Genomic DNA, 18,377 nt, shown 5'->3' with positions numbered 1-18,377 from the left:
TGTTGCACACTCCAGGTTAGCATGCATGCAGCGGAGATTATACAGCATTCTCATGACCTAAACCTGCCCCTGCTAGAATAACGATGATCGACAGCTTTGATCCACGCCAACATGAGCAATCAACCCTGTGGGTGGTCTCCTCAGGCATGGTGCATTTTCAGAGCATCTACCCCAGCTCCAGTTGGAGCTCCAGATTACACAGGTTGTTAGGTATTTAAACACTGTGGAAGATTAAGAAGGCTTTGCCCACTCCAGCCGGCTCCTCCTGGCAGCCGGGACCGAGCTCTCATTTTAATTGTGTTGTCTTGATCAGGGCGGGGTGGGGTTGCATCTGCCGCTCCATGATCTAATTGACCCTCCTTGTCAGGTGGGGGTTTCCTGTGATGTGATTAGGGCAGCAGCATGGACGATAGTGAAGCGGTGATTAATGTCATCACACGCACGCATATGGGTAGGCATCCTCATGCAAGCACCGCAATATGCTGGGTCCTTGGGACTTTGGAGACGATTGCCGCTTAGCACCTGAAGGCATCAACTGATTTCCTTGGTCAACAGCCCTACAGTGTCTCATAGAGTCCTTTACGACAATGACTGTCCTTAGGGCATTACTGTGTTTAAAGTGAATGCACATATGGGTTTTGATGTTTCATTGTATGACAGTGGTTTCCAAACTATTTCTGGAGAATGCCTTTGCCTGTAGTTTACTCTTTTCTTGCTCTAACACATCTACTTCACCTCAAGATATAGCTAGCTATGTACTCTTTTGGTTCATGTCTTTTGGAGCAAGGAAAACAGCAAACAATTTAGGACAAGGCTCCTCCAGAAAGCTTGGAAACTTGATGAATATGTATAATCTTATGAGCGCTTGTGTCTGAACAGATGCATGCTCTTTTACGTGTGGTCTTGCATGGCATTGCCCTCACTATAAGGCAGCATGGATACCTTGCATGAAAACAGCAATACATATCCAAAATCCAACATTCGGAACGCTTGCCAACTTGCGCATACCATCCCTCCCTATACACTCCCCCCCTTTTAGCTCCATGGCCGCATGTGACCGACAAGGTCCTCGTTTTCATTCCCTTTGGCCTGTGATTGGTTGGTTTGACTCCGGCTGGCTGTCGTGATTGGGTCCCAAGTCGCCGAGGAGAAAAACACTAAAAGAAAAAAAAAAAACAGATCACATCAGGCCAAACGTGTTGCTGTTTTGCCTTTGCAGGACGAGGGCGCTCAGCCCCTGAATCTGTCAGCCAAGCCTAAGACATCCGAGAGCAAGTCACCCACCTCCCCCGCTTCCCCACAGGTCTCCGCCATGAAGATGGGCCCGGGATCCCTGAAGCACAGCGCCCCCTCCAGCATCGGAGGACCGGCACACAGAGTCAGCTCCATAGGTACTGATACCTTTTCATTCTGTTCTGTATGGGTGTGGTATATACTGAGCTGCCAGTTTCATAGCCATAGCCACGTATGCCTTTTATACTACGCTTATTGCTGATCAGGAACCATGTACACTGGGCAACTGTACAGTTGTTGCATTATGTAGGATGACTTAAAAAATTGTGCATAGGGAGTAATGATGTGTTTAAAACATGAAGCTGTATGGCAAGAGTATCTGACAATATGGCAGCTCAGTGTAAAGGTAAAACCTCTTGTTGCACCTTAAACCTCCTTCAGTAGCTCATAATCTTCACCATGTGAGTGGAGTGCGTTCGTATTCGGTGAACATGTATTTTTCTGCTGCCACGGGCACTTGTAAGAGTCTGTAATTGATGTTACATTTCTAGGTCTGTGGGGTTTAATTTTGCCTGAAGGGCATATTGTCAAACATTTATTAGAGTTTAAATGTGAGCAGGGGGAAGCTTGTTAGGTAGCTGTGTGAAACAGAAAGGGAGAGAGAGCGAGTGAGCGAGAGAGCAAGAGAGAGAGAGAGAGGCACATTTATTCTGTTGTATTTCAGGAAGCTGAATAGAGACACACAAGGAGCTTTCATGACAGGCATCCTGTACTGGCTATGAGATTAGACAAGCCTCTTATACAACTCTGTTACCACGCACAGCACAAACAACCTGCATTAATGCCACAATAACACAATATCTCCCCCCCACCCTCCCCTCCCCACATCCACTCTTCACCATTTCAGACTTCTTCCCCTGTAATCGCTGTGTTTTTCAACAAATCCCGGGATTTAATAGCAGATTAGTGGATTTGTGGCCCAGATGTTTTTTGTTCTGAAAAATGGATTAGAGGGTAAAGTTTTTTTTTGCCGGAATCCTCTGGAACATGTTGAGGCAAGCCGGTGGTTTAGCTCACAATTAGAGTGGGCCTTATGCCCTGCGATTTTTCCATCTGCTGCGCATCTTTGGGAGGTCAAGAGGAGGAAGAATCGGAAGCTTACGCCATCACGCGTCCACACCCGCCACACAACAAGACGTGATTCCCAAACATATTTCCATGCGTGGTCTCAAACAGGAGTATCTGTCTTCCTCAATCGTCCTCTTCCTGCCCTCCGTCTCTCCTCTGAGTGACCCAGCTGAGACATGTCCGTCCTGGGACTCTCTCCCAGTGTTCCCAGATCTTCATGCCAACCTCGATCCCCTTTCTGCCATGTCACTGTCACCGCAGAAACCACAGCTGAGGAGCCTGTCAGCAGCTGTGTCCTCTGTACCCATCACCCTCATAGTCCCAATCATTTCCTCGGTCTGTGGTGGTTGTGGGACAGAGGCCTACCGAGGAAATGACCTACATACGCTTCGGGTCAACTGTACGAGACAGGAGCCCATTCGGCGTGACTCTGAAGCCTGGGAATTGAACACAGGCTCAGGTTGCTAGACTGATTCCACTCTCCTAGTTATTATATGGGTCAGGTTTGCACTCTTTCAGTGCCCTTTCTTTCTGGCTTTGAATTTTCCTCCTAAGGTGTCTGTATGTACTCGGTTCTCTCTCTCCATGTTCGGATAAGACTAACTGTCACATATGGTGTTGTGATAGGCATATTAATATTCATAGTTTGTTTCTAAATGGGGATTGTGGGATGATACATGATGTGATATGATTCATATGCATATAAGATACACAATATACTTTTGCAGATTATGCAGTGGCATTCACTCCAAGAGAAAAATCTTGTCAAATAAAACAAGGACATCGGCTGTATTTAAAGGGGTTCTTAAAGCCCAAAGTGCATCATTTCACGAAGCAGAAAACATACCACATCATTATATTTGTGTATCATAATTGTATCATCCCACCCTTACCGTGAGGTAGCCCACCACTCTCTGAGTGCCTGCCAATCCACCACTACTTTAGCTGCTTTTCCACATATGACTTTTTAGAAGAATTCACTCCTCTGCCGTTTCAAATGGAAGCGCTTAATCCAGCCGGCTCGGCATTAGAGGACGGATTAGGCCAGATAAAGAGCCATTATCAGACATGGGTCTTTGTTAGATCTAACCCGGAGAGATGGAGAGGCAGATAGTCTCTGCCCAGACCCCCACACACGCATTAATCTGCAGGAAAATAATACAAATAATAGCCGTGAAAAAAGGCTGTGAGAAGGATCTTTGATATGCATCAGGGCAGATGTTCTGGGACGAGCAAATTAGCAATCTTTCCTCCTTAATAAGGCATAATCTCTGCTTTTTCTCCCACTCTTCAGAGAACTCCATGTGCTTTCCGGTGATAAACCCAGATTGAGAGTGATGCGCATGTATTTGTGAGCTTTAAAAACCTTTGAATCCCTTTTCCATGAGAAGTGACAAAACCAAATGGAGGATAAGGGGGGGGCTTTTAATGGAATCTCCAAATGCGAGGGCACAGATTTGTGAAAGTGTAGCGCAGTGTTTAGCCGCCACTTCCACGGTCTCGTGTGTGTTCGCCGCAGGGATGTGATGACATTTACAGTTGTAAATAAGTAGCAGATTTCCTTTTCACCCTCTCGCTGATGATCATATTATGTGTGGGCACATTATGCAACTTAACCGCTGATGCCCAGCCAGTTTGTTTTTTTGTTTTTTTTGGTTTGTTTGTTTTTTTAAGCATTATTTTAGCACATCCGGCTGCAAAAGCAAGACAATGAGCGTAGCTACACTCTTATAACAAAGGTGCCAAAAGGAAATCTTTTGAATAGAAGCCACTTTAATTCACCTAAAGCGTTTAGATGAAGGAAGTGCAGTGAATATCGCAATTGTGCGCCAAGTAACATTTTTGACTAGTGCTAAACATTCGTCAGGTGTTAGCAATGCTAGCAAAATTTTCTCTGTTTTTTCTTTTCAAATTCTGGTTGTTTTAACCACAAACTTGGCTGAGTCTAACTCACAAAGCTGACAGTGAAGTGGTCAGTGTGTGTGTGTGTGTTTGTGTGTACGTGTTAATGCATTCTGCCCGCAGTGCAGAGTATGCTAATGTCCTTAGCCCAGAGGCTCGGCAGTGTGTTAGTGCTGCGTGGCCTAACCTGGTGTAACTCTATTAAATAATAAAATCCTCTATCTAGACACACATTTGTGCACATGTCCACTCACACACCGGGTGTGTTTTGTTGAACATAACATCCATGGAGTATAATCCCTAAGCATTTGTGTGCCAACCAATTGTAGAGACATTTTTTTTTTCCTACAGCCTTTTTCCCTCGTCACATTTGCACACAGTCATTTTGTTGCTTCTATAGATTCCTTCAGTGGATGCAAACAAAATTAACACCTGCTGTCACTTATGCATACAGGTGCAAATTGAGGAATGCAGCAAACGACTGTTTCTTGTCATTATATCTTCCAAGTATTTTCAGTGCTACGAGACACACATTAGCATATCAGATGGCACTGGGTAAATCAGAGACCCTTATGTTCCACGTGTCACATACAGTTGATATCAAGTAAGAACTAAAATTAACTAAAGTTAAGGCTACAGCCAGAGCAGCTGGAATGTGGGTGCGTCCACACTGGCGAAGGTAAGATATTTTGGTATGCGAAGTGCTGCTATGTTTCACTATAAAAAAGCTACCTTGTTGTGTTTGTTGTTGGATTCTTGGAAGATCTAGCATCCGCTTTACAAGGTTAACATAGTGAAATATGCCGCGAGGCTTCAGGACTGAGGAAATTTGACGTCTCTATTTTTCCTGTCACTCCTCTAGACCTGTTGTCATCCATCACCTCAGGAGGCTATCTGAATGACCACGAGGCTGTGACCAAGGCCTTCCAGGAGGCCCGGCAGATGAAGGAGCAGCTGAAGAGGGAGCAGCAGGTCCTGGACGCTAAAGTGGCAGCAGTCAACAGCCTGACCCTGAACAATGGACGTTCTGAGAAGGTCAGTTTCCAGGTTAGATCTCAACCTTAATTCACTGATGTTGTCTGTGGCTCTCTCCGTCAGATACACACATCATATATCCACTGGAAATCCTGTTACATCAAATTACATTAGTAGACACCTGCCCATATCAGTTTTATAACGTCTGCCTGACCATTTCCAGTTGGTACAAGCATTTAAAACCTGAGGGTTTTACTCAGTGTTAACTAATCTTAAGCACAGGTCAAGCTAGGTAAAACAACAAGCTAACAAAAGATAAACCACTGAAGGAAACCTGAATTTAAAGTAACAATACTGATTTGCTTGGTGCCTAAGTGTTTGTTTGCTTATAGAGGTGAATGTGAGCCTTTAGTTAATGCACTGGGCTCTATCTGGGTCTGTGAGACAGGCTCAGAGCCGACCGTGCTCACTGAACAGCAGCTTCATGCTAAGGGCACAATGACGTTAATGCTAAGTGACTGCAGCAGCACACCCCCCCACCAACACCCCCACCCCCACACCAACCTCTGCTGCCTGCCTAAATTGGGCGTGTTTGTTAAACACACTCAGCTGGTCCACACGGTGCGGTGTGGCGAGTGCCTTCACCATACAGCTGAGCAAACACGGCGTGCATCACACACACACACACACACACACACACACATTTGAACAAGCAGCATGTGTTCATAAACAAGGGAATTACACACACATAATTGGCCCCATGCTTCTACACACCTTAAGACATGCTACAAGCATTTTAACCTTTTCCAAAAAGAGTCTTCGGCAGTGACCTAAAGTCGATCCTTATTTGCATTTTAGGACATCATCCATTTAAGTCTTTATGTCTAAATCACAAAGTGGAATTCCAGACTGATTTTGAGGTCACTAGAGTCTTATAAATTCTGGGGGCAATTGTACATTTAGCTGGAAATATACCAAAGTGTTTAGCATGTTACTAAGCAACCAACAGAGGAAACTAAACAACAACAGCACTGTACAATAAAAAACCAAGATGCTAACATGTTAACTGCCTGCTGCTTATCATATAACAAGACCAAGAATTAAATACGTATAATACTCATGTTATTTTTGTCTCTCACCTCCTGAATTCTTTTTTCAATTTTGTGAATAAGAACCCATTAGCCTCATAAACAGCTAATGCTAATTTTTTAAAGATCTACTGAACACTGATTCAAGCTAATGATAAGAGATTCATTTACTGACTGTTTCAATGAAACTGATGTTGTTATTTCCAATTTTTTAATAAACTAAATAGTAGTTTTGATATTGAGTGCCATATTAATGAGAGAGTGTCAGTCATATGCTTGTTTTATCCCCATAATCTGAGTTGCTAGCAGTTAGCATACATAAACTGCATGGATAGTACAGAGTGAGGCCTGTTTCTGTGGTTATAGGGATGTGCACAGGGCTTAATTGAAAGCTTAGTGTGAACACATACGGTTCCCCACTCTGTAGTGATTGTGCTGATTGCTGTTGGCTTAATGAAGGTACATTAAGAGTAATCCCCTACTCTCCAGATCAGCCGCACTTTACGCTGACCAAAGCTTAGCACACACAGACACACACTCTCCAGCACTTTTCCGCACATCAGAGAGTGACAGCAGGTGGATTTTTCAGTACGTCTGCATTTACATTAAGACACGTCTGGACTATTCCCAGCATGCAGCTGAACATGAGACTGACATGAGATGTAAGGTGTTAAATGTATTGTGTTTTATGGAGAGAAAGATGATCACTGTCAAGTTTTATTTAGCTCATGGGCTGTGTCCAAGAGGGAGGTGCGGAGACTGAAGGAAATTTGAAGATAATGCATCCGTTATATAATTATTGTCAGGACAAACCTTGTGTCTCCATTTTTCTTTATTTTTTATGTCATTTGAAGACACCAGTTGCCTGTTATACAGTGTGTAAAAATGTAATGATGAACAGACTCATAGAAATGAGCCTCTAATAAAAATGTCTTCACTTTCACAGCCACTAAAATGTAATAGTGTTTTGAAATATTATGAAATATATCTATTTTAGAGATGAAAGAGTTTGTGCTGATGGTAGTGAGTTTTTGAGTTTTGTCTGAAATTTAGGACATGAAAATAAGACCTTTTTTTTTCTTTCTTCATTTTTCTTTTTTTCTTTCTTTCTTTCATTGTGACTGAAAAAACACTGCATATATTTTTACAAAATTCAGTGCTTCAATATGTGGCTCACTGATAACTTCCTGGTTACAGTAATGCACAAGGGTTTGGAATGAACTGTTTATTTTTGTTAATTTATATACAATAATAAATTTAACTTTGGAATTAAACTAAATATTATAAAATATTTTAGATGGATTTGATGTATTTTACATAAATGCTTCTAATTTTACCAGCATTATAGTTTTATTCAGTATTTACGTAATTTTTATTTATTATGTAATAAAAATACACCGTTTTCTACTAACAGTATTTTTTCATCACATCATGTAATTTGTAATTAAATTTTTTTTAACCTTTTATAGCTTCCTACTAATTATTCTAATTATGAAATTGGTCAGGGCCCAGAAAATGAATTATAAACATTTATCTGAAACATGTACCTAATAAAAAGGCTGAGCATAATTCCTTGCTTTTTTTAGTGTAAAATGATCTGGACAAGAGACTAAATACACACTCTTTATTTAATTTATTTACCATAATTAATAAACAAAAGCACTCTACATATACGGACAACAGTTTCCATCTGTCCACATAAGACAGTAATAGAAGCTTAAAAATATGGGGTTGGGGTGGAATACAAATAAAACAAAATATAAAATAACAAAGAAATCAAAGGAAGTGGAAAAATGAAAAATGAAAAAGGTTTGGAGAGTGTGGGATTACAGTCCAAAATTGTTACAACCATTACAACAGGTATTAGTCTCTGCATCACTTCACTGTTACAGAGAGAGAGAGAGAGAGAGAGAGAGAGAGAGAGAGAGAGAGAGAGAGAGATCAGATCAGATCAGATCAGACAGAGACAATGAAAGGGAGGAGAGAGAGAGAGAGAGAGAGAGAGATCAGACAGAGACAATGAAAGGGAGGAGTGAGAGAGAGAGAGAGAGATCAGACAGAGACAATGAAAGGGAGGAGAGAGAGAGAGAGAGAGAGAGATCAGACAGAGACAATGAAAGGGAGGAGTGAGAGAGAGAGAGAGAGAGAGATCAGACAGAGACAATGAAAGGGAGGAGAGAGAGAGAGAGAGAGAGAGAGAGAGAGAGAGAGAGAGAGAGAGAGAGAGGGGTAGATTAGACAGAAAGAAAAGGAAAAAGAGAGGCAGAAAAATGTCAGATTGGATAGAAAGAATGGGAGGAAAGAGAGTGAGAGGGAGAGAGGCAGATCAAATCAGACAGAAACAATGAAAGGAGAGTGAGAGAAAGAGAGAGAGAGAGAAAGAGTCAAATGTACATAAAATTCTTTAGGATCAATAGCGCCAAACTTGACAAACAAACCTCTGATGCATTGAGGCTTACACTCAGTTTAAACATCAGCGCATCATTTTCTAACCTTCACTTTCCATCTCTCTCTCTCTCTCACTCTCACTCTCTCTCTCTCTCTCTCTCTCTCTCTCTCTCTCTCTCTCTCTTCCGCTCTCTAGGGACAAATCGTCTCTCCATTGCGCATTCATTTAAACCCCACTCACTAACCCAGAATGAATAATTAAATCTGTATGGCTGTGGAATGGTGTAATGCGTTTCATTACAGCGCCACGACTCGCCTGGGTCACCCTCTAATGGCGAGCACCCTCTCCGGGTGTGTGTTTTAAAGATGGCATGCGTTTAGGATGGAGTCTAATCGACTAATTAAGCCCCAGATGCAGCTTCGGGGGGGTTGTGTATTTGTGTCTGTGTGTCTGTAAGTGTGTGAGTGTGTGTGTGTGTGTGTATATGTGTGTGTGTGTGTGTGTGTGTGTGTGTGTGTGTGTGTGTGTGTGTGAGCGGATGTATTTGGAGAAAGGCGGGGGTGTCGCGTTGAAATGTGTGCCCTAGCTACATTAGGCATGTAGATGCAGAGTTAATCTGCCTTTTATTGGGTGTAATAAATACCCAGGAGGCCGTGCGGTCCCACTCGCTCTCCTTTCTGGAGCGCTTTGCGCTCTTGTTCACTCTAATGCATCGACCTCAGGGCTGAGAGAGAGAGGGAGAGAGAGAGGGAGAGAGAGAGTGTAGGCATGCATGCTACATCTAACAAAATAATGAAAAGTTTAAACATGCAGTTGATCAAAAACAAAATATATTTACATTGTTTTCTGTAATAATTCGCAAAAAAAAACATTAAAAATTATTAGATTTTTTTTAAAATATTGAATAGGTTAAAACTGCCAAGTAATTAATTGGTATTTAATTGACAGAGATGCTAACAGGGTTGTGTGTGTGTGTGTGTGTGTGTGTTTCCAGGAGAAGGCAGCTCTAGAGAGCCTGAGTCAGCAGCTGAAACAGTCGGAGGAGAACAAGTTCACTCACGCCATGATGGACTTTGGCATGAGCGGCGACTCTGATGGTATTGTCATTTCTTTTATCCATTCATTCATATGCATTCTGAATAATTAAAACTCCAGGCCCTGTTTTTCAGTGATTTTAATGGGTGTCATTAGGCACAAATACCACATACAATATGACAAAACACACCCATGCTCAGTACATGTGTGTAATCATATAAAACTCTAATAAAAATAGTTCCACACGATGATGAAGATCATTCACTGTAGGCTACAGCTGCCAAACAATAACTTTCAGCAATCTACACTACCTCATCTCCCCCCACTGTCCCCCTGCAGGCAGCCCCAGTGTGTCAGACTCGAGGATGTTCCGGGAGGCGCGAGGTCGTGGCTCCGGAGAACCACACATCAAACGGCCCATGAACGCCTTCATGGTGTGGGCCAAGGACGAGCGGAGAAAGATCCTGCAGGCTTTCCCCGATATGCACAACTCCAACATCAGCAAAATCCTCGGTAAGACTTGATCCCGTGTGAACCAACAGACAGAGAGAGAGAGAGAGAGAGAGAGAGAAAGAGAGATGAGAGGAAAGGAGAGTGAGCTAGTGCTACTTTTTTAACCTATAGAACAGGTTGTAAAGCACAGAACAACATGATGCACTTGAATCAAAAGTGTAGCAAAGCCAGAGGAGGGCTATAATGCTTTGTCCCAGCCTAGAAAGCTCAGTGTTTATTCATGCTATTCATTTCTAAATGAGATGTCTACCGTACAGGTGTGTATTACACTTACTACAAACTTGCAGATAATTTATACGGAAGGTTAAATGTTTAGTAATTGGCTCATTTCAGTTCAGTTCTATATTATAGTCTTTATACAGTTTGGCCAAATGTTTTTTTTTTATATAAAATGCATTGTTAACTGAATGTAGAGATCATAGAAGAAGCGTGTGCCCAACTCAACATCACAATTCGTCCACCTTAAAATTAGAATTAGAAGGGGGTGGTGTCTGCAGACATTTGGCCATGTGTAATACCTTCAGGCTACATCTCATGAGCTTAGACGTAAACACAGTGGATACAGTATCTCTGTGATTCAATAGACAGTGGGCAGTGCACATACACTGGAGGGATATAGACAGTAACTATAATTTAAAAAAAAACAATAAAATTGGGAATAAATACAGAATGTGCTTGAACTTGTGGAAAAACCTTCCTTCATTCATTCACTTATCCAGTTCAGGGTCGCGGTGGGTCCAGAGCCTACCTGGAATCATTGGGCGCAAAGCGGGAATACACCCTGGAGGGGGCGCCAGTCCTTCACAGGGCAACACAGACACACACACACACACATTCACTCACACACTCACACCTACAGACACTTTTGAGTCACCTACCAACATGTGTTTTTGTACTGTGGGAGGAAACCGGAGCACCCGGAGGAAACCCACGCAGACACAGGGAGAACACACCACACTCCTCACAGACAGTCACCCGGAGGAAACCCACGCAGACACAGGGAGAACACACCACACTCCTCACAGACAGTCACCCGGAGGAAACCCACGCAGACACAGAGAGAACACACCACACTTCTCACAGACAGTCACCCGTTGGAAACCCACGCAGACACAGAGAGAACACACCACACTCCTCACAGACAGTCACCCGGAGGAAACCCACACAGACACAGAGAGAACACACCACACTCCTCACAGACAGTCACCCAGAGGAAACCCACACAGACACAGAGAGAACACACCACACACCTCACAGTCACCCGGAGGAAACCCACGCGGACACAGGGAGAACACACCACACTCCTCACAGACAGTCACCCGGAGGAAACCCACGCAGACACAGGGAGAACACACCACACACCTCACAGACAGTCACCCGGAGGAAACCCACACGGACACAGGGAGAACACACCACACTCCTCACAGACAGTCACCCGGAGGAAACCCACGCAGACACAGGGACAACAACCCACACTCCTCACAGACCATCACCCGGAGGAAACCCACGCAGACACAGGGAGAACACATCAAACTCCTCACAGACAGTCACCAGGCACTGGACTTGACATTTACATATAAATATAATATATTAAATAATTACAGTTGTTGTCAGCTATAGATAAATCCATGCTGAGGTGAAATGCGTGTCTTCTGTTTCTAGTTTTCGTGATGTGCTGCTTTGATCTTTTGTTGTTTATGGGCTTCTCCATCACATGGAGGGTTTATGTCATGTGTACCTTAGCTCAAAGTCATAAGGCCATTGCCATGTCTGCATGACTATATGAAAAGAGGCGGGGCTATGCATTTTGCCCCTCCCCCTGGAAGGAAAAGACAATTTAGCGCAGCAACTGAGGGACTTCTACACCCTCCACACAAACACACACACACACACACGCTCCCCGCGCAGCATTGTGTAACCGCTGCCTAATGAATCGCTCTGGAGAGCCGACTCCAACAATGATGATATAATTCATTATGCATTAAACAAGCACTCCAGTCTGTCTGACATTTTCTCCAGACCTCTGGGATTGTGTTTGACATTTTAAAGAGCTCCTAAGCATTTTATAACGCCGGCAAATCTGGTTTTAATAAGGCTCCCGCTTGCTCAATTGTTAACAGAAGGAGTTTCCCCTTTCCAGCGGCCGGGTGCGTGTCAGGCTCAGTGGTGACAGCTTTTTCCCATTAAACATACAGTAGAAGAGTGTAAAATCACCACAAACTAACGCTCACACACATGGGCCACTTGCCGAGGGATAAACACGTGCATGCGTACTTGTGTGCATGTGTGTGTGTGTGTGTATTCACAGGGCTCTGTTAATGAGGAATAAGGAGCAGAGGCCACAGGTACTCTTATTGAGCTCTGATAATTAGATGGAGTGTGTGAATGGCCCACTTAACCTGCTGTCACCTGGAATAATGACGCACGTCAGCGCTCGTGTGTGTGAGCGCGTGTGCGTGTGTGTGAGCGCACTGCCGCACGAGGCCAGAGAGCGCGCTCTGCACTGCTCTGTTTGACATCACTTCCACTCAAAGGTACTCATTAGACCAAACAAAAGGCCACTTTATATGGAGACAGGGGCCTGCAAGTTCGGCCCTCTAACAGACTAACCACGGCACGGTTGGGAAAAATTACACCAGAGGTGTGTTAATGTGGACGCGGAGGTGTGGTGCGCCCGAGCCTGCATCTGGCTGCAAGATCTCCTTCAGGGCGGAAAAATCGAATTTAGGATTTCAGAAGTATATCACCGTATATATATATCTCTCACCCTCCACAAACTTCGACCGAGTGTTCGTTCCCACCCTGCTTCACACGCGCACACGTTTGCAAAGGGGCTGTAGTTGTACTTCCTGTGTGTAGACGTGTATATCTGCTCTCTGACAACCCCTTGTCTGTCTTCAGGTTCACGCTGGAAAGCCATGACTAACCTGGAGAAACAGCCGTATTACGAGGAGCAGGCACGCCTCAGTAAGCAGCACCTGGAGAAATATCCAGACTACAAGTACAAACCCCGGCCCAAACGCACCTGCCTGGTGGACGGCAAGAAGCTGCGCATTGGGGAGTACAAGGCCATCATGCGAAGCCGCAGGCAGGAGATGCGCCAGTACTTCACTGTGGGGTGAGTGAACAAGGAACATCAGATCCAAATCCACACATCAAAGTACACTTCAGCAATAGCTGGCTTTTCAGAGTTAATAAGAGGCCAGGGGCAGCACAGTAGCGTCCTGGGGTCCTGGGTTCTGTCTCCACCTCAGGGTAACTGTGATTGGGTGTGGACTAGTGCCCTGACCAGGGAGGGTTCCATGTAGAATCCTGGCCCCACCGTGACCCTGATCACAAGCTTGATAAAAATATTATCATAAAATGAAACAGTAATGTCTTTTGTGAATGTTGTTACTCAACTGTGTGTGTGTGTGTGTGTTTGTGTTACAGGCAGCAGGCACAGTTGCCTCTGTCCTCCGCGGGCGTGGTGTATCCAGGAGCTCTGTCCATGGCCGGAATGCCATCTCCTCAGATGCCCTCGGAGCACTCCAGCATGTCCAGCAGCCCGGAACCAGCCCCACCCCTCAGCAGCCAGCCCTCTTACCTCAGCGTCAGCAAGGGGGAGGAGCCTCGCATCAAAGAGGAGGAGCTGCGGATGGACGAGAGCAACGGCGATGCCTACGACGACTTCGACTACGAGGACGAGGACGGAGACTTCGGCAGTGACAACGAGAACCACGTGAACCAATAAGAGACATCCGGCCAATCCCCTGATCCCTCACCCCTCCCCCTCACTTTACCGCACCATCCAATCAGGACTCTCGCAGAGCTAAGTCCCCCTCTATACCAGCAGCAGCAGTAAAGCACAGGATCTGTCAATCAGAGCGACTGTTACACTAACGGAGGGTCTTGGGAAGGAAATAAGACGCCTTGCCTCAACTTCTGCTGAATGAACATGACCCGCTGTGGCAAAACTGCCTCCATGAAGCTACAGGAAAGTTAGGAAAAATGACCTTGTGATAGGTCACGGAGAGACTTATTCTAAACAAGGACCCCTCGGTCGGCCTATCAGAGACACTTTAAAACGGTGGACCTGCTTGTCTATAAGAGACACTTTTAAAAACTGCGTTTTTTTGGTTTTGTTTTGTTTTTTCTGGGTTCTATAATATTCTCACTCAGGTACACGGTGCCAACAAGTGGCTTGTGAATGTGATTTGTTGTTTTTGTGCTACAGTTTTAATAGAGAGAAAAAAAAAGCATTTATTTTCCCGTTTTGACATAAAGCACCTGACAGGAGTAACGACAATTTCTCCCCTAAACCCACCACCTCCAGTCCCTCTTCGGTGTGCTCCTTACTGAATCACATGCTTCTCCACGATCTCGCAAACACACATACACATACACACTCATCTTTTTGACTGAAAGGACAGAGTTCCACACAGCACTGGACAACACACACACACCCGCTTCCCGCCGGTCTTTTTCTCCTCCTCTGTGTTTACAGTGACGGGCGGCCATTGTCGTGAAGACGTGAAACTGTCGTGTTTTTTCGATGTGCGGTGGTCACATTTTCACTCTCGTGTCCGTACCCTGATCATTGAGCTTCTGGAGTGGTCACTGGGTTTTTACTGCGCGCAGACAGATGCAGGGCTGGATGTTTGTGGGCTTTTAAACCGACAAAGAGGCTCCACACCACAAAAGGAAGAGAATCCGAGCCGTTTGTTTCCGATGAGAAAACAAATTGAGATCCGAACCTGTTGGACTCCACTCGGCCCCCTCCCTCCTCGGCCACTGTTCTTCATTCTTTTCCTAAACAGAGTGTTTTTGCCATTATGAGAATGCAGAGCCCCTTCTCTCCGTTCCAAGAGAAACAGAGAGAGAGGGAGGCTCCCTAGAGAAGGCTCTGGCACTGAACAGAGAGAATAGATGGGTTCTGAAGGCCTCCGGAGCACCCAAAGCTTTGCGGGTCTTGTGCACAAGTTTGCACATTAGTATTTTTTATGTGTACATGTTTTGAAAAAAAAAAATCTGCATACAATGTGGCTTTGCACATTTTTTTAATATGTACAAATCAATACGTTTTTATGGCATGGTAAAACTCAAATTTGCAAAGACTGTGAGGGAGAATGTGAGGGAGACAGTGTGCCTCAGTGGCTCCTCTCTAGTATTACATTCATTCTTCTCCATCCTTCACTCTGTCCATCTGTGCAGCCTTTTCATCAACAGCCTCCCTCCATCACTCTGAGGGTCCTTTTTAGACGGAGCTAACCCCTCAGCCCCTCCATTCACGTCCAATCCACGTAAGCATCACGTAAGCGTCCACCTCCGCCACAAATCAGACCCCAGTCCCTAGCTGTCGGCCCATCGGTGTCTCCACAGCGCCCAATACCCAGCTCTGAAAGGTACTCAGTGTCCAGAGGGTTTGTCCAGACGATGGAGCTCTCTCTCGCTGCAGTGTGTGTGTGTGTGTGTGTGTGTGTGTGTGTTCAGCAGAAGGTCTTCTGCCGAGGGGTGGGCTGGAGTCCAGCCCTGTCTGGAACAAGCATTGTTTTTCTGTTTTTTTTTTTTTTGTTGTTTTTGTTTTCTCCTGCGTTCGGTCTCCATGACGACGTCACTCTGCTGTCGAAGTTATTTGAAGGAGGAGCAGTTTTAAGACTCTGCATGTCAATGTTTTTGTTCGTATTTGAATACTGTATTTTATTTTTATTCAAACTGCCTCTAGTGTAATAATATTATTAACAATAATTATAAGGATGGTCAGCATTTTTTTTCCCTAAGTTTAGTAAGTTATGTACAGTATAATTTATTTTTTGCTCTTTTTGGTTCTCCTTATTTTTTTAATTATTACATTCTGAAAAACTGTGCTTTATAAAGCATTATATTTAGCTGGTAGGTATCTAGATCTAAATACTCTGTTCTTTCATTTCTGCTTTTGGTTTTTTATTTGTTCTCTTTTTATTTGTCGGTTTTGCGTCGTATTAATCCCGTCCCTACGCTGGTATTTTTTCTGAGAAGTAATCGCAAGGAACTGCTGACATGAAGGAATAAGAGACATTTCAAGCTTTTTTTCCTCCTCTTCTGTGCATCGTTCATGAACTCCGAAGAGAAAAAAAAAATCCCGTTTCTTAAAGCACTAGGACTCTGGACAGTCAGAGGAAAATATAAGAAGAACATTTTTTTTATTTTATTTGTAATGGTTTATGTATAATGTGAAGTTTTCTATTTCTTTATGTCTCTTTCTTTTATCAAGGTTAAAGACAGTTCTATTATACCCCATTGTCATTGAACAAAAAATGGAGCTTGGCTCATGTTTACTGGGATCTGTAGTCCTTTTTGAATACTCTGTGGAGCATCACCGGTCACGACAGACGCGACTATAATCCTTCAGTGCCGTGTGTGTTCAGAGGTATAAACGGTATACATGACATAGGACGGATACAAAACACGGCATACCAATCAGACCAGAGAATATGCCCAAAGGCATTGTGGGATATGGAGTTTTTGTCTGCTCCAGTGATCCTCCACCGAGTAGCCATTATAGATGTTTAACCTCTATGGGACTCCACTTCTGGAGAAGATGACTTTGTTTGAACTCCACACCATGGCAGATCTTTTCTCAGTCTTCAGCTGGGTTCCCTCTTCCTTTCTCTGCAGCGTACCGACCCTTAGAGTGGCGCCCCGCTGGACAGTGATCCTCCCAAGCACATGTTAGTGTCCTTCCTGCCATATACTACATTCTAGGGAGCCTCACTCTCACATTCGACCATTCAATCACTTTTTCAATACAACAGGGCCCACCCACAATCCCGGGCAGAAGGATGGGCGAGCTGGTTCACAGAGGAGGCCCCTTGCTGCCAATCATATAAACCGGCACCACGAAGCATCAGTGGTGACTTTTATTTTGAAAAATAATAGATAAGACAATCAAAGCCATGTGTGGAGCTCAAAACAAAGTAATAAATGGACGAAAAAAAAAACATACTTATTCTTACCATCTCAACTTGAAAAATGGAGAAAGATAATTATGTAAATATAACATAGAGTTATAGATTTATATTTTGTTCATAACACAGTGTAATATAAGTTGTATATTTCTTTTTTTCTCTCTTTTATTGATGTTATTCATGCCACATTAAAGGAGGAGTTATTGTACTCTTACGAAATACAAACAAAAAAATCAACCAAAAAAAATCAAAACAAAAACTAAACAAGCAAAAAAAAAAAAAAAAAAAAAAAAAAACAAGCCGTGGATTGCCACCATCTGTTCTGAGTTGACGTTTTTCAGTATTATTGCCGGTTTAGGCTCTAATAAAGACAGCAATGTGTTCTGTACTCCTGCTGGTCTCTCTGGTGTCTATCTTTCTGTCCACCGATTCGTTCTGAATGCAGAGCAGCCGCCCAGTTTCCAGAACATTCCACCGAACTGCGTCACTGCTTTGAAATAGTCACTGCAAAGTGTTTTGAAAAAAAAAAGTGCTCCAGCAGCTCAGGTCAGATACTTCTCTACAGAGGGAATTTACGCACACTGGGATTAAATCAAATTTGTGTGTAAAGCTTTATTTCTTTGGTAAAAGCCAAGAATCTGCATGGATTACAAACATTCATTGAAATACGTTCACAGTGGTTGTTAATACATCTTGAGCTATTTGACTTTGATCCGTTTCTTCCGGGTATTTGGCCAAAGGAGAGTTAGCGAGAAGAAGGACAGTGTTTCACTGTAATCCACTTCAAAGAAACGAAAGACTAAAACACAAATACAGTGTGAAGCAAATGTTTAAAACCAACTCCTCGTAGTCTTTATTATGCTACATTTCTACTTCAGCTGCTCATCATCTAACACAGAGAATGACCACTGACCTGGCAACAGCATCCGTGGTCCAGTGGCACCAGTGGTCCCTGTACACTCTCTTGCCTAAAGCGTATTTACTCATGCTCATCCAAGAGATGGGATCTTCTGGGATGCTTTTACACTAGCTACAGTCACAAGAACATTATTGAGGTCAGGTACTGATATTGGGGGAGCTGTGCTGGGCCACAAATGCCACTCCAACACATCACAGTGGTGTTGGTTGGTGTCCCATCACTCTGGAGAAACAGTTCCACCGCTCCAGAGCCCATGATGGCCTGATACC

General features: G+C 43.9%; 1 protein-coding gene across 2 annotated transcripts in view; it reads left to right on the top strand.

Moving 5' to 3' along the window:
• Positions 1 to 17,535, top strand: part of sox5 (SRY-box transcription factor 5) — a 49,554-nt gene extending 32,019 nt beyond the window's left edge. The window contains exons 6-11 of one of the 2 annotated variants that reach the window (XM_066668632.1): positions 1,220 to 1,391; positions 5,126 to 5,298; positions 9,710 to 9,812; positions 10,090 to 10,263; positions 13,165 to 13,381; positions 13,696 to 17,535. In XM_066668632.1, the coding sequence (XP_066524729.1) occupies positions 1,220 to 1,391; positions 5,126 to 5,298; positions 9,710 to 9,812; positions 10,090 to 10,263; positions 13,165 to 13,381; positions 13,696 to 13,996 (1,140 nt within the window). In that variant the 3' untranslated portion in view covers positions 13,997 to 17,535. Of the gene's footprint in view, positions 1 to 1,219; positions 1,392 to 5,125; positions 5,311 to 9,709; positions 9,813 to 10,089; positions 10,264 to 13,164; positions 13,382 to 13,695 lie in introns of both variants that reach the window. The other variant, XM_066668630.1, reaches the window with a different exon arrangement.
• The last annotated feature ends 842 nt before the right edge of the window (positions 17,536 to 18,377 follow it).

Source organism: Hoplias malabaricus, chromosome 4 (genome assembly GCF_029633855.1).
Source record: "Hoplias malabaricus isolate fHopMal1 chromosome 4, fHopMal1.hap1, whole genome shotgun sequence".
Lineage (NCBI taxonomy): Eukaryota > Metazoa > Chordata > Actinopteri > Characiformes > Erythrinidae > Hoplias > Hoplias malabaricus.
The sequence above is the reverse complement of the archived record's forward strand: the minus strand, read 5'-3'. Positions and strand labels throughout refer to the sequence as shown.